The sequence below is a fragment of the Kogia breviceps genome, chromosome 9, assembly GCF_026419965.1.
Source record: "Kogia breviceps isolate mKogBre1 chromosome 9, mKogBre1 haplotype 1, whole genome shotgun sequence".
Taxonomy (NCBI): domain Eukaryota; kingdom Metazoa; phylum Chordata; class Mammalia; order Artiodactyla; family Physeteridae; genus Kogia; species Kogia breviceps.
In genome coordinates, this window is record NC_081318.1 from 112213090 (window position 1) to 112230030 (window position 16941).

The 16941-nt window shown below is 49.8% G+C and overlaps 1 protein-coding gene across 4 annotated transcripts in view; it reads left to right on the forward strand.

Moving 5' to 3' along the window:
• The window catches only part of DDC (dopa decarboxylase), a 91158-nt gene that overhangs the window by 46639 nt on the left and 27578 nt on the right, over positions 1-16941 (forward strand). For all 4 annotated transcript variants that reach the window (XR_010842350.1, XM_067042958.1, XM_067042959.1 and 1 more), the window contains exons 7-8: positions 10187-10253; positions 15440-15534. Coding sequence is in view for 3 of the 4 variants with exons in the window: in XM_067042958.1 (XP_066899059.1) it covers positions 10187-10253; positions 15440-15534 (162 nt within the window). In the remaining variant the exon portion in view is untranslated. The remainder of the gene's footprint in view (positions 1-10186; positions 10254-15439; positions 15535-16941) is intronic.

The window sequence follows — 16941 nt, forward strand, 5'->3', positions numbered from 1 at the left end:
ATTTAGCGCCATTTATTGAATATCTAACGTGTAGGCTGGGAGAGGCACAGAGGGTACGATTTTATACACAATTTGATCCTGATTCGAGGAATTCCCAGAGGAATCAGGAGCATAAACAAATAATTGTAGAGACATCAACAAGATTCAGATTGTTGAGTTTTAAGATTTCTTTGTATATTTTGGATACCAGTGCTTTATCAAAAGATATGATTTGCAAATGTTTTCTCCAAGTCAGTGACCTGTCCTTTCATTCTCTGAAGTATCTATCACAAAGAATAAGTTTTTATTTTTAATGAAGTCCATCTCATCAATTTTATTTTCATGAAATATGTCATTGGTACCTAAAAACTCATCACAAAACCCAAGTTGTTCTAGATCTTCTCCAGTGTTATCTTCTAGGAGTTTTATAGTTTTACATTTTACATTTAGGTCTCTGATCCATTTTGCTCTGGTTTCTGTAAAAGGTGTAATGTCTGTTTCCAAATCGATTTTTTTTTTTTGCGTGTGGGTGTCCAGTTGTTCTAGCACCATTTGTTGAAAAGACCATCCTCTCCCCATTAAATTGCCTTTGCTCCTTTGTCAAAGATCAAGTGACCATATTTGTGTGTGTCTATTTCTGGGCTCTCTATTCTGTTCCATTGATCTCTTTGTCTATTCTTTCCCCGATTTTACACTGCCTTGAATTGCAGTAGCTTTCTAGTAAGACTTGAAGTCGGGTAGTGTCAGTCCTCTGACTTTGTTCTTCTCCCTCAGTGTTGCGTTGGGTAGGGAATTCCCTGGTGGTCCGGTGGTTAGAACTCGGCACTTTCACTGCCAGGGCCCAGGGCCTGGTTCAATCCCTGGTTGGGGAACTGAGATCCCGCAAGCCGCACGGCAAAATATATACGTATATCTTGTGTTGGATATTCTGGGTCTTTTGCTTCTCTTTTTAAACTTTAGACTTTGTTTGTCAATAGCCATAACATGATTGGCTGGAATTTTGAATGGAAGTTTATAGATCAAGTTAGGAAGTACCAAAATCTTGACAATACTGAATCTTCCTATCCATGTACATAGAATATTTGTCCCTTTATTTAGATTTATTTTTTACTTCTTTCCTCAGAATTTTATAGGTTTCCTCATATAGATCTTATATATATTTTGTTAGATTTTTACCTAAGCATTTCTCTCTCTATCTCTAGTTTGGTGTTAATATACATGGTATTGTGTTTTTAATTTCAAACGCAAATTTTTCATTGCTGGAATATAAGAAAGCAATTGACTTTTGTATATTATCCTTTATTCTGTATCTTCTCATAATTGCTGATTAGTTTCAGGAGGCTTTAGGTTTGATTTTGATCTTGGTTTTTTGGGGGGGTGAGGGGGTAGGATATCTATATAGACAACCATGTCATCTTCAAACCAAGGTAGTTTCATTTTTCCCTCCCAATCTGTATATCTTTTAGTCCCTTTTCTTGTCTTATTGTAATAGGTAGAATTCCCAGCATCGTGTTGAATAGGAGTGGTGAAAGCAAATATCCTTGCCTTGTTTCTGACCTTATCAGGAAATCCTGTAGTTTCTCACTGTTAAGTATGCTGTCAGGTTTTTAATAGATGTTCTTTATCAAGTTGAGGAAATTCCACTCTAATCCTAAATTCACTAAGAATTTTTTATTATAAATGGATGCTGGATTTTGTTAAATACCTCTTCTGTATCTATTGATACGATTGTGTGATTTATTTTTCTTGTTTAGCCTTTTGATATGATAGGTTATATTAATTGATTTTCAATGCTGAATCAGCCATGCATACCTAGAATAAATCCCACCTGGTTGTTATTTTTTATATATTATTGAATTCAATTTGCTAATATTTTGTTGAGAATTTTCACATCTATATCCATGAGATATTTGTCTACAGTTCTTTCTTGTAATGTGTTTATCTGATTTTGGAACTAGGGTAAGGCTGGCCTCACAGAATGAGTTAGGAAACATTCCCTTTTCTTCAATTTTCTGGAAGAGATTATAGCGAATTTGTTTAATTTCTTTTTTTAACTGAAATATAGCTGATTTACAGTATTATATTAGTTTCAGCTGTACAACATAGTGATTCAGCATTTTTACGGGTTATATTCCATTAAAATTTATTACCATATAATGGGTATAATTCCCTGTGTACAGTATATCCTTGTTGCTTATCTATTTTATACGTAGTAGTTTTTACCTCTTAATCCCCTTCCCTCTCCCCACTGGTAATCACTAGCTTGTTTTCTTTTTTTTAAAATTAATTTATTTTTGGCTGCATTGGATCTTCGTTGCTGCATGCGGGCTTTCTCTAGTTGCTACTAGTGGGTTCTATTCTTTGTTGCAGTGCCGTGGGCTTCTCATTGCGGTGGCTTCTCTTGTTGCAGAGCACGGGCTCTAGGTACGCGGCCTCAGTAGTTGTGGCTCAAGGGCTCTAGAGCACAGGCTCAGTAGCTGTGGCGCACGGGCTTAGTGGCTCCGCGGCATGTGGGATCTTCCTGGACCAGGGCTTGAACCCAGGTTCCCTGCATTGGCAAGCGGATTCTTAACCACTGCGCCACCGGGGAAGCCCTAGTTTGTTTTCTATATCTAGTTTAATTCCTTTCTTAAATATTTGGTAGATTTTTACCTATGAACAAAACTGGGCCTGCTGCTTTCTGTTATGGAAGGCTATTAATTTACTGGCTTTTATTTCTTTAATAGATATAGGCCATCTTAGTCTGTTCAGGCTGCTATAATAAAATACCACAGACTAGGTGCCTTATGAACAACAGAAATTTATTTCCCACAGTTCTGGAGGAAGGAAGTCTGAGATCAGGGTGCCAGGGTGGGCTCTGGTGAGGACCCTCTCCTGGGTGCAGACAGTTGACTTCTTGCCATGTCCTTATATGGAAGAAGGGGCAAGGGAGCTCTGTGTGGTGTCTTTTACAGGAGCACCAATCCAGTTGTCAAGGGCCCCACCCTCATGACCTAAGCACCTGCCAAAGGCCCAGCCTCTGAATACAAACAACTCTGCCTCAAGGGTTTCAAGGGTTTTGCAGAGGTGAGGGGGGAACAGAAATGTTCAAGCCATGGTATAGGCCAATTGAGAGGATCTATTTTTCTTTATGTGAGTTTTTGTAGATTACATCTTTCAAGGAATTGATCCATTTCATTCAGGTTTTCAAATTTGTGGGCATAAAGTTACTCATAATATTCTTTACTATCCTTTTACCATCCATGGGATCAGTAGTGATGGTCCTTCTTTTATTTCTAATATTAGTAATTTGTGTCCTCTCTTTTTTCTTAGTTGACTTAGTTAGATGTTTATCAATTTTATCGATCTTTTCAAAGTACCAGCATTTGGTTTCGTTGATTCTCTCTATTGATTTCCTGTTCCTAATTTCACTGGTGTCTACTCTAATTCTTATTATTTCTTTTCTTTTATTTCCTTTGGATTTAATTTGCTCTTTGTTTTCTAGTTTCCTAAGGTGGAAGCTTACATTATAGATTTAAAATGTCCTTTCTTCTCTAGTATATGTATGCATTTAATGCTATAAATTTCCCTCTAAGCATTATTTTTACTGCATTCCACACATTTTGATAAGTTGTATTTTCATTTTGATTGAGTTAAAAATATTTTAAAAATTTCTGTTGAGACTTTCCCTTTGCCCTATATGGTAATTAAAATCTTTACTATCTTGTCTTTCAAGCCATGAACATGATATGTCTCTTCATTTATTTAAATCTTCTTTAATTTTTTTCATCATATAAGACTGTACGTGTTTTGCTAGATTTATACCTACAGAATTATTATTTTTGAACAACTTTAAATGGTATTGAATGTTTAATTTTGATGTCCATGTGTTTATTGTAGCTTATAGAAATAGAATTAATTTTTGTATGTTGATCTTGTATCCTGTAACCCTGCTAAACTAGGAGGGTTTTTTTTAATGGATTTCTTGGGGGTTTTCTATCTAGATAATCATGCTATATGCAAATAGGTATAGTTTTACTTCTTCCTTTCTGACCTGTATGCCTTTTATTTCTTCTTCTTGCCTTTTTGCACTGGATAGAATTTCCAGTACTATTTGTATAGCAGTGATGAGACTGGGTATTCTTACCTTGTTCCCAATGTTGAGTGAAATGTATTTAGTTTTTCACCATTAAGTAAGATGTTATCTTTAGGTTTTTGTAGGTGTTCATTGCCAGGTTAAGAAAGTTTTTCTCTATTCCTAGAGTTCTGAGAATTTTTATCATTAATTCGTGTTGAATTTTGTCAGATGATTTTTCTGCATTGATTGATATGGTCATGTGGTTTTCTTCTTTAGTCTGTTAGCAAGGTGGGTTACATTGAATGTCAAATATTAAACCAGCCTTGCATTCTTGGAATAAATCTCACTTGTTCATAGCGTGTAATTCCTTTTATATATTGCTGGATTCTAGTTACTAATATTTTTAGGATTTTTGCTTCTCTGTTCATGAGTAATATTGGTTTGTAGTTTTCCTTTTTTATAGTCTTGTTCTGGTTTTGATGTTAGGGTAATACTGGCTTCATAAAAAGACTGGAGAAGTGGTTCCTCCCTCTTCTATTTTTCTAGAAGAGATTGTATCGACTGTACTTTAAACATGTGGTTTTGAATTTAGCACTCTTCTATGTATGAGAAGATGCAAGAGTCTGGGCTCACTGAAATCAGTCCTTTGATATGCACCTTAACTATCTAGGCTTTTCTCCATCCTGAATCCCCTCAGGGTGCACAGCTGGGGGAGGCTGCAGTGCTGATGGCTTGATGGCCACAACATCCTTTGTTTACTGATGTGGCAGGTGACATTCTTGTCCACACTCTCATAATCTTGTGGTGGGACTTCAGAGGTAGTGCCATGTTTCACTTTGGCTGCTGCTCTGTGCCTTTGTGTTTATGAGGACTTTGAAATAAGCATCATTTGTGAGCTCTTCAGGGTGGCCAAGACCTCTGTTGGAACATTTTGTGTGTGTCCTTTAAGAGGCACCTACAGTTCCATCGACTGCATTGTACGATCTTCATGGTGGGCTCTCAAGCAAAAGGTGACAAGTTCATGGCCTTAGGAGCCAGATACTTCCACTGATTGCATTTCAAAACTTCTCGAGGGCTTCCCTGGTGGCGCAGTGGTTGAGAATCCGCCTGCCGATGCAGGAGACACGGGTTCGTGCCCTGGTCCGGGAAGATCCCACATGCCGCGGAGCAACTAAGCCCGTGAGCCATGGCCGCTAGGCCTGCGCGTCCGGAGCCTGTGCTCCGCAACGGGAGAGGCCACAACAGTGAGAGGCCCGCATACCGCAAAAAAAAAAAAAAAAAAAAAAAAACTTCTCGAATAGGCAACAATTCCATGTTAATTCACTAAGTCATTCACTTGTTTGACAAATGAACACCCTCCACGATGTACTGGGCCTGTGGGCGCTGAGATTAAGTGGGGCAGGGCGCTCAAGGATCTTATTTGCTAAAGTGGAGACTTTAAGGGAACAATCCTTGCGCCAAGGTAAATGTGAGCTGCGTTCGAAGTCCCGTGATTCAGAGCAGAGGGTTTCACAGCTCATCAGAACTCACAGTCTGACCTGCGTAACGTGCCTGCTTCCTTAGAGCACTTCCTGTACCAGCCCATGGCATCTGTGGAGAGGCGTGGTCACGTTCCTCCTGAAATGTTCCTGGAGGGAGACAGATGTATCCCTGATCTTTGGGCCATTCGATGAGGACTTTGCATGTGGACAAGGGGGTAGAGGGTACAATGAGTTTCGTAGGGGGTGTCAATGAAGCCTTTGCTAAGACGTAACGCATAAGCCCAGTGTCCTGGAGCACATGCGGGCACGTGCCTGTCTTGTGAAAGAAAACTGTGCTGTAAGGCACAGAGATGTGAAAAATCACAGGATACAGGAGGAGATGCAGCTGTTTGTTATCGTAAAGGGGCAGTCAGGGCCTGTGAAGCTGCAGAGAGAAGTCCGCCTGGAAGGGGCAGGAGGCAGCTTGAGCTTGGACATGTTGCTGCCTTATTCCCACTGAAACGAACGCCTGGTGGTTAACATCCTGTACATGCGTCACTCTGTGCCCGATCCTGAGTTGCAGACCCTGATGCCTCGATGTCTTAGGGAACTGGCTGACCCTGGAGCTCTAGCCAGTTTCCGGAGGTCTGAAAGGCAAGTGAGGCGTTCCTCAGCAAACCAGCCCCTCGGAGCCCACAAGCGCTGCCCACCTCCTTCATGATTTCGCAAAGAGGCTGCCGCCCCTTCAACGTCAAGACCCCCTGCTCAGCTCAGGGGTACGTTGGGCAGGTTTGAACTGGGAAATCAGAATCACTGTCCCTCCACAAACTCGCTGTGGCTTATAATAAATTTCCCTTTCTCATCTCGGTGGTGTGCCTTCCTGACTTGATAAGGTCAGGCCCCGAGGGAGAGGGCGGAGCCTGCAGGGCTTGTATCAGAGCAGATCGGGCCCATGGTGAGGACGGCAGCGGAGGAGGAGGGGAGGGGACTGCCGCGAGAAGCAGGACCGCCCCGGGCTCTCGGAGATGGGGCGCCCACACAGGCCCCGCCCGTCTCCCCCCCCCCCCCCCCCCCCGCCCACACAAACGTGATTAGGCCCCTGCAGAGCGCCTGAAATCAGGTTAGCATCACTGAGCTGAGCCGGGGTAATAATCAGAGCCCGGAGCGGAGCAGGTGCTGGGCTTTAAATAGGTGTCTGAGCCTGAGGACAAGCCGACTCACAGCCACTAGAACACCAGGCACGCAGGGCCCGCCCCCCACGGCCAGCCTGGAAACAGCCTCCCGAGGGGCTGGGGTCGGTTGGAAGGGCCTCGGGCACCGTCCAGCATGCTGCATCCTCCCGGCGGCAGGACCAGAGTTCACACACCCGGGCTCACCTTGTGGTCTGCTCGTGCCTGCGTGTCCCTGGGCCACCCCCCGGCGCACCGCCACAGGAAACTCACTTAAACCAACTGTGAAGTAGGGGTCCCTGAAGGCGTCCAGCTCAGGAGGGTCGTGGTGACCGAATATAATCTCTGCAAAGCTCCCAGGCCTGGCTGAGACGTGTTCTCTCCTGAGGCCACTCCGAGGACCCGGCAGCATTTTCTTGTTGTTTTTGCAGAATGCTCCATGCTCAGAACAAAAACATCAGTAACTGCATAAAAAGCTAAGAATATAGGGTTGATATGAACCAAATCTCATCATAAGAGACAAGCCGCACTAATAATATTTGGTGGAATCGTTCTAGACACACTCCTGTGTACACATTAATAGAAAATAATTTTAACAACAATTTAATAATTTTTAATGTTTAGGTGTAAGTTTACAAACAGAAGGTGTGGCATTTATTTCCATTAGAATCTAGCTGAGGAGAATGAGGTGAAACGGAAGGAATTGCTGAACTACAGAAACGTCATTCCTAAGAGACTCTTAAAATTGAGAAAATAAATTACAAGTGAGATTAAGAAGATTTAATCATCCTTTGGTTTTTTGAAGCTACATGGTTTATGACATAGGCAAAGCATTTTAAGAGTTGCATGCTCTACCTACCAAACTAGGCCCCTTAGACAAACCGTTTTAGTATTCAGTTATATATTGCAAACACCAGAGAAAGATGGCTCACTGACCTGGATTCCCACTAAGTCGTTTATCTTGTGAAGATGAAGCAGACTTGGAGCCTGCTTGGTGCTTGAGCCAGGGAGGGGGTGGGCACAGAGGCAAGGAGGAAAGGGGCTGAGAAGCCACAGGAAACGCTGAGGCTGGAAGGTCTACACCCACAGACCTTAGGGTCTGGGCAGGTCCTGGTCTAGGGCATTTGTGTGGTAAGTGAGAAAACAAAAACCCAGCAGGTGCCAATGTGATGCAGCCTCCAACCCCGGCCTTTTGTGCCCCAAATGCTCAGCTTCTATGTCTGTGTATCCATCTTGCCTTTTTCTTTTCTGTGTTGCTGACCCTGGAGCTCTAGCCAGTTCCTGGAGAGCTGAAAGGCAAGTGAGCAAACCAGCCACTCTGAGCCCACAAGCCCCGCCCACCTCCCCTTTATGAGTCTCTCACAGTCCAGGCCACACTTCTCCTTCCCTGATCCCCCCAGAGCCAAGGACCAGACAACCAGGGCACGCAGTCCCTGGGCCTCACAGCCTGCTGAAATAATCTGAAATGATTCACCCTTGCCCGTCCTAAGCCCGCCTGCTCCGTCACCTGTTCCTTTCTGCAGGGAACCCGTAGCTCCTGCCCACCTCTTCCCTTCCGTCTGCCTCCTGACTGACCCTGATGCTTCCCTGTGTGGCTCTGCATGGCACGGCGTACCCTCTCCCCATGGGTATAACGAGCAAAGCAACACTCTCTCCGGCCCAGGTGGCTGTGTCAGCTGAGCCATCACAGAGCAGAACCCAGGCCTCCCTGGCCAGAGCACTTTGACTCTCTCTGAAAGACACATTTGTTTTTCTTTCTTTTTTTTTTAACATCTTTATTGGAGTATAATTACTTTGCAGTAGTGTGTTAGTTTCTGCTTTATAACAAAGTGAATCAGTTATACATATACATATGTTCCCATATCTCTTCCCTCTTGCATCTCCCTCCCTCCCACCCTCCCTATCCCACCCCTCTAGGTGGTCACAAACCATCTAGCTGATCTCCCTGTGCTATGCGGCTGCTTCCCACTAGCTATCCACCCTACGTTTGGTAGTGTCTGTATGTCCATGCCACGCTCTCACTTCGTCACAGCTTACCCCTCCCCCTCCCCATATCTCAAGTCCATTCTCTAGTAGGTCTGTGTCTTTATTCCCATCTTACCCCTAGGTTCTTCATGACCTTTTTTCTTTTTCTTAGATTCCATATATATGTGTTAGCATATGGTATTTGTTTTTCTCTTTCTTACTTCACTCTGTAGGACAGACTCCAGGTCCATCCACCTCACTACAAATAACTCAATTTCGTTTCTTTTTATGGCTGAGTAATATTCCATTGTATTATATACAATGCGTTTTCAGGTCAAACGCAGGTGGCTGCCGGCGGAAAGCACCAGAGAGGCCTCCAACTGGGTTCTCAGGTTTCCTAGCTTGTGTGTTTCTGACCCCTGTGTCACTCTTCTCAGGGCACAGAGCATTGCTGGAGGCTCCATAAAGGCCACACAGATTGAATGAAATTTCACAGCCTTATCACATCAAAAGAGAAATTTCATTATCCAGACTGCACCAGCCATTGTAAATCAATTAGGCTCTTTGGCTTTGGAAACATAAGATGCTTTTTGATCACTTGGAGAGCGTTTGCATGCAGCAAATGTTTCAGCTCCTCTTCTGTGCCAGCAAAGTGTGAGTTCCTAGCAACACAAAGAAGTAAGACACCGCAGACCCTGGTTTCAAGAGTTTCATGGGTCAGGAGGGAGAGACGGAATTTACAAGTCAGGCGGGGCGCTCAGGGAGCAGCAGTGAGAGGGCCGAGAATTCCCAGCCACATCTCCCAGCTGGGTGACCAGCTGTTCTCAAAGCTTTCTCGGGACACCCTTTAAGAATTATTTTCAGGGTGGGTAGGGCTTTCTCGTGAATTTCCTTAGGAGAGCAAAGCTTCATCTTTTGAGGGTTGAAGTTCATCTTTGGGAACAGTATCATTCAGAGAGAAGGGCAGCAGATGAAAACCAGTGAGTGATGCTCTTGGCCCAGCTCTGAGCTGACCCGGAGGCTGATCCAGGAGAAGCATCCCACGAGGTCTGGAGCAGCCCCAGCCAGGCCGATGACGTCCGCAGCATTCTTTGTGTGCTTGCTCTGCATACACACACACACACACACACACACACACACACACACACACACACGCTCAGCTAAGAAAATCCAGACTCCCCACTTCATGGCGGGAATGATATCCTTACAGTCAATATATACACTTCTCTCCATAAGGCAGAACACAGGGAATGCTGTTCACATGGTCCAGGCCTTCATTCCCGTCCCTCGGCATCCTGGGAAATCTGTGCCAGTGCCCTTTGTAATCTCACAGCCTAGTTTTCTGTTACCAGCTCTGTTTCTCTCAACCTGTTATGATGCTTCCGTGCACAGATTAAATAGTATCCACAGACTCAGCTCTCCATCCAGCACACGTTCAGCCAGCGTGTGTATTCAGGCTCTGGGCCCCACCCGGGTCGGGGCGGTGGCTGTGTGTGTGTAGGGTACGGCAGTGAGTACGATGCAGGCTGAAAGGACCTCTGCTTCCTACTCTCCAGGTGGTGGCCACGCTGGGGACCACGTCCTGCTGTTCCTTTGACAACCTCTTGGAAGTGGGTCCCATCTGTAAGTATCTGATTAGAATTTTCTTTTGGAAAATGTTCTCAGTATCCGGGGACTTCAGCAGACTGCCTCTTCGGTCTCTCCTTCATCATATTAACTTCATATCATAATGTAGTATATAAAATGTAATGTAATTATATAGTAATAAGATAGAGTAATATAATATTAACATCGTTAAACTTATCGCAGGATAGTCTGCCAGACCCTTCTCGTGTTTACGGCGACACAAACCTCCTTAGCTGGAACCCCATAAACTCAGGATTCGGGCTAGTTGGACAAAAGCTAAGCTTAGCTGTACCAGCACGCTATTGGTAAGAAAACTATAACAGCGATGTCAGATTACAAAGGCTGTTGCCCCCGGTCAAGAAGAATCAGCTCTTCAGACTCTCAGAGGGTCCTGTGTGTGATGGCAGGAGAATTTTCTGTCCTTGGAGTAGGTCTTCCAGCATCTTTTTTTTTGCCTTTTTGGAATTCCTGAACATAATTGAGCAAATTAAAGTGATTGAGCAAGTCAATGTCAAGAAACTGGATTTCTCCCAAGAAGAGTGCGTGCTTCGTGTGTTTGCTGGGCTCCCTCACCTCCCCCTCCCTGGAGCGCTGAGGTTTTTCTCCAAGAGACAAGAATTCAGAGAATTCAAAGGTGAGCCGTGAATAAGCGGCTTCTTTAAGCGGAGGCCCTGGGAACTCAGCAGGCCCAGGAGGTTTTCTGGGGCCAGAAAGCCTTTCCTCGGGCAGGGGTTCCGGCGGCTTGTGACCCACCCCTCCTCTGTCCTCCGGGCAGGAGGGCCAGTCCTACAGCTGCAGGTGGAGCTGCTGCCCCGGGAAGGGGAGGGCGGGAGGCAGGGGTCATGGGAAGGGTCTGGCTGTTTCACGGCCGAGCTGTGGCTTGTGCCACTGGGACCTGGCCCACTGCCCGTCTGTGGAACCCCAGCAGTCTCTCGCCTCTCCTCACGTGGGTCTGCCTGGGGACCACACTCGGGGCGCGGGAGTGGATCCTCTCTCCCGTGGTGTGAGTGAAGTCTGATGGAGTGCGCTGGGCAGGCCTCCGTCACGGACAGCCGTGGTGCAGCCCGGGCCACCCTTGAAGCCACGTGCCTCAATTCTGAGCTGCGTCCCCATCTGCGGAGGAGAGATGGAAACGCCACTTATTGTAAAGCGATGGGATTCGGAGTGGACGAGTTCATGCACGGAGAGGGCGCGAGACAAGAGCGAGAGAGGAGCCTTCACGCTTTGGGGGACGTGGAGCCGGTGGCCGGTTGGTCAAGTGGCCGCTGGTGTGGCCTGGCCCGTTCCCATGGGCTCCCCCACTGTGACCGTGGCAGATGTCTGTCCGAGCAGCTGGCCGGAGGCGGGGCTGCAGGGCCGGGGGGCTGGGAGCCGCGGACGAGGGACAAGCCAGGCGTGGCTGCCGCGGTGGCCTCACGAGCTGCAAACCCGGGTCCCAGGCCAAGGCGCGGAGGCCCTGGACTCAGATGTCAGGCCGGGAACTGGACGTCCTGGCCCGCGGCCGGCTGATGCCACTCCAGGGCCATCAGATTAGAGGGCCGGGTCCCCTGCCGGGCACAGCCCACACGGCCCCGCCACCCAGCGCTGGCTGTCCTGATGTCCTGGGGCTCCCCGCTCCCGGGTCTGGGGCCGTGGGAAGGACCGGATCGGTGGTGGGTACGGTGCCAGATGCCGGGGCTGCTCTGGGTGGGCGTGGCGGGTGCCACAACGCCCGGCTCGCCGCCGAGCTTTATCCACCAAGTCGATTTGGACAATTCCATTCATTCATTACCAGCCGTGCTCTTACTCATCATCGGTGGTGACTTCACGGTGAATGAGTGCCTTCCACCTGCTTCCCTTCTGCTGATGCCATTTACTTGAGTCGTCAAATATTTAGCGTCCTTTGACTTCAGACAGGACCAGGCCCGCCTTGTTCTACCGTGTGGTTGGACTAAACCCTTAAAACAATTCAGATTGTTTATTTGCGCGCCACTGCGTGACCAAGAGGACACGTCAAAACTCGGCTTTCTCCCACCTGCTGCTTTAGGAAAGACACTTTCTGCTTAGCTCCTTTCCAAACAATTTGCCGGAGAGACGGTTTCAGTTGGTCCTCTGGGACCGGCCAGTGGAATTTCCTGGCAGATATTTTTGAGAACAGGATGAGAAGCAGAAAGCCGAGAGTTGCAGGTAGACAGGCAGGCGGTGTGACAGTGGGAGGCGGGGGTCCCAGGGGTGTGGCAGGGGGAGGGGTGCCTGGGGGGTCTGTAGCCGATGGTGCCGGAGGCCTGGCTGCTCCTGTCCACGGGGGCCTCAGAAGGGAACAGGCAAGGCAGTGGGGGCCCGACAGGAACGGGGGCTGCCCCTTCCCTCTCGGACGCCTCAGAAACCTCCCTGTCGAGGCGGCCTTGCCTGCGTGCTGGGTGGGCCTCGTCCTGGGGCGCGCGACTCCTGTGCTCTGGCCTTGGGGTCTCCGTGACCCCTGACCCCTACAGATACCCGCCGTATTCGGTGGGCACGGAAGGCAGGTTGTGCTGTCGGCGGATCACACGTGAGACTTGGGGTGCAGAGCTGGTGCTCGAGGCTCTTCCCCTCCCCGTGGAGAGAAGAGAAGCCCATTGGCAATCCACTCCCCACGGGCGTCTGGGAGTTCCTCCTGCAGGGGTTTGAGGCCAGCGACACGGTTAGAGGGAATCCAGTCCCTCAAAGGCTGTCCCTGGTCCTGACACCAGCTCCAAGGTCAGGTTTGATGCTCCACGCCTGAGAGCATGCTCGTGGTTACGGCAGGTTATGGCAGGACGAGGTCCCTGGCACAGGGTGGGGAAGGGTCCACACTTGGGGCTTCGGGTCGTCCTCTCCTGTGAAGTCACCCTGGGTCCCCCCCGCCAGCCCTGATGTGTGACGGTAGGCCCAGAGAGCGGGCCCTCCCTGCCAGGGAAGCCTGCCGAGCCTTCGGTGTCAGGGTTTGTACTGGGCTGTGTTACACGCCGGCCGGGAGGCTGCCCTCCTTCCCCAGCCCCTCCCGGACGTGCAGCTCATACCTTTAGTTCCCAGTCCTCCAGGACTCAGAACTGACGTGGAATGGCCGTCTGGGGGCCGCAACTCCTCTCAGGCCAGGCCTTCCGGGGGCTAGAGGTCCCTCCCTGGGGCCGAGGGCAAAGGCCAGAGCTCTTCTGGGGTAAAGCGAGTTCTCTCTGCCACCTTCTTTCCGGTGCCCCGCTTTCGAAACCCTGAGCGGCTCCCCCATCATTCCCCACCCAGTGCCCCTCCTGGATCTCCCGTACCCTCTGCAGTGACAGAGCCTTGGGGGCTGGCATCGTTACAGCCCCGTCCTAGGGGTTCAGGGTCAGATCTCCTCTCCTCCGTCTGTCCTGGGGTAGGCCCCGCTAAGGTAAGGGGTTGTGGGTTTTACTGTGCTACAAGCATCCCTCTCGCAGGGGGAGGGCCGAGGGGGAAGGAGAGCCCGTCTGCAGCTCCCAGGCTCCGTCCCCTCCTCCAGCCCTCACGGCTGCGTCCCTCCTGCCTTGTCTGCTTGACCCTTCGCTGCTCAGTCCTGAGCCGGACGCAGTCAAACTCCACCCAGGTGCCTCCATCAGAAAGTGCAGCTTCCCTTAGCAGCTCCCACGGCCCCAAGGAGAGCACAGACCTGCCTTGAGATTTTGTGTCTCTCCTGCACGTGTGTCTGAAGCGTCTCCCTCCCCTCAGCGGGTCTGGCCGTCCTGTCCTTTCCCGATCCCCTTTCTCCCTTCCTGGCTCACGGCCACATCCATCGGGGGCTCCACGGGCGCCTGGGGCGGCTGGTCTGAGTGCAGCGATGAACCCGTAAAACGTGCTTTAGGCTCACTCAGCGTGATCCTCTGTGGCAATATCACCACCCCCCGGACACATTTGATCTTGATCCAACCGAAGCCTTCATCCCTTCCATCCTGAAGATCAAACTGAATCGAGGCTTTGAGTTGCCTCTTCTGTCTTTTATCGGCAGAGCTCAGAACCACTCCTCACTCCCCGTAGCGTCGCGTGTGATGAATCAGCCTCAAGAACGCAAAAGTGAACCGTGAATCCATCCACCAGCACGAGGGCAGGTGCCGATGGACCCCTGCCAGGGTGCCCGGGCCTGGCGCTCCTGGGGCAGCTCCGCCCCCGTAAGGGAAGGACGCCCACCCCTTGCTGCAGACCCACAACCTCTCCCGATCACGCATTTCACGGCCGTGGGAAGTGTGCAGCGCGGAGGCAGGAAAAAATCACGGGGATCCCGTCACTTCTCACTGAGTCTGTCCTAGTGTCGTGACGAGCACATACGAGTGTTACCTAGTTTGTCCCTCGAGGTCTGGGTGCTGTTTCATCTCCGTTTGCTGAGAGGGGAACGAGCTTGCAGGAGGGAAGTAAGACCGCTCGGCGGCTGGGTGGCTGGAGATGGGAGTTGAGCCCAGATACGCTCGAATTGAGGGAGCACGTTTATTTTTTATTTTACTTTTTTTTGGCCGCGCCGTGTAGCATGTGGGATCTTAGATCCCCGACCAGGGCTCGAACCCGTGTCCCCTGCGGGGGACGCTCGGAGCCCTAACCACTGGACCGCCAGGGAAGTCCCGAGGAACCACATTTAGACAGGACTCCATCCCAGCTCAAAGTCAGGCAGGTGCTCTTCCCGCGAGACTTCTCCAGTACGGCCGGAACACAGAAATCACATTCATGAAGGGAGCCGAGAACGATTTCTGGAAGCGTAAAGCGGGTGACTGAACTTCCTGTGGGGGTGGAGAGACCAGTGTGGACTGCGTGGTGCCAGCCGTAAGAGATGCTTGTGGGAAGGACTTCAGAGCCAAGAGAATCGAGGAGACAGTTCCCCGAGGGTGAGGTGGGGGGGGGGGGCAGAGCACGCCACCTCCCTGGAGTAGATGTGGGTGGACGGGCTGCTGGTGTGGGGTAGGCTGCTCCCTTGGAGCTCTGCTGGGAGTGAGGGTCAACGCCGAGAGTCAGGGGTTCCCCTCACCGCCACGGGTTCTCTGAGTTCTGGTCCCCGTGCCGGGCACCGTCGGGGCCAGTAGCACACGGCCTCTGCCTCAGCATCGCTGCTTGTCAGGGATGCAGACACCGGGCCAACAAACGCTCTTGACAGACTGTATTCGAGAAGACGCTGGGCTGGGACAGGTGCTCTGGCCCCGGGATGAGGGCGGCCCTCTGAGTGCTCACAGGTCGCTTCTGGGCTTCAGGTCACGAGGAGGACGTGTGGCTGCACGTGGACGCTGCCTATGCGGGCAGCGCCTTCATCTGCCCCGAGTTCCGGCATCTTCTGAATGGAGTGGAGGTGAGTACGCTCTTCCACAAGAGCGTTTTTATTTGTTTTGTTTTGTTTTTTTTTTATGGTACGCGGGCCTCTCACTGTTGTGGCCTCTCCCGTCGCGGAGCACAGGCTCCGGACGCGCAGGCGCAGCGGCCACGGCTCACGGGCCCAGCCGCTCCGCGGCACGTGGGATCCTCCCGGACCCGGGCACGAACCCGTGTCCCCCGCATCGGCAGGCGGACTCTCCACCGCTGCGCCACCAGGGAAGCCCCACAAGAGCGTTTTTAAAAGGTATCCTGTGACCAGTGACTTCTCCTTACAAGGATGTGACATTTATAATTTTTACTACTGTGGTTCGTTTCAGCAAATGACTTCCAAAGCACTTTCTGTGATGAGTGGAGGTTTACACTTCCCTGGGACAAGGGGTGAGAACCTTCCCGATCATACAGCCTTGTCTTCTCGAAATACACCTGACGTTTACGCTATTTCTCCGTCTGCAAATCCTGGGCAGAGCTGTCATGATGGGATAGAGTTTAGCTTACAAATGGTGGGAAACCGTTTAGGAAGAAACTAAAATCCGAATGCGTTTCAGATCAAGGGATATTTTTTTAAAAAACAACCTGCAATTCCACTTGGTCTGGATCAATAGTCATGTTCTGATCATGCAGCTGAACATGATGTTCCCTTTCATTGAGCTGGAAAAAACAGCCACCAGTGCGTTTACATGTCCTGAGCGTTTTCAGCATTTGGAAAACGTGGCCTGTAATTCCAGCTAAAGCATCTGCTTCTTTTGAGAAACAGCAACTGAAACGATTGACAGATGCTCTGCTTCTCCAGGGTGCAGACTTGACACTAAGTGATGGCCTTAGGGGCGGGCCCTGATGAGTTGTTTCAGGCTGGAGCCGGCTTTCACTGTCGGCAGCTCACGGGGCAGGAAGCTCCTCCTTGCCAGGGACTCAGATGTCCATGCAGTGCAGGGTCCAGGGCGGCAGACTTCGTCAGTGAGCAGGGGAAGAGGGTAGTACATCAAAGGAGGCCAGTAGTGGCTTCGTGCTCAGAGGCAGGGGTTTCTCGAGACCTTGACCTCCCGGGGTGCAGGGGCCAAGGGCGTGGTCTTGGCCCTTGGACAACCTGTTTGCATCCTGGCTTTGCCCTAGGACCAGCCCTGTCCCCTCCGGCAGGCTAGTATCCTCTCCCCACCTCACAAGGTGGATTTCGTAATCATGCCTCCTGTGAGGGGTTGTTTTAAGGATCAGAGGAGTTCACCATATTTAAAGGGCTAAGAAGCAGCGTCTGCATACAGCAAGCTATGCACCCATTCCACACCATTATCATCTTCTTCACCACGACCCGGAGAGGCCATCCCTCCAAACCCCTCTCTACTCTCCTGCCACCCATCAGTTTTTCTAGTGACTAATTTGGATTCTCATA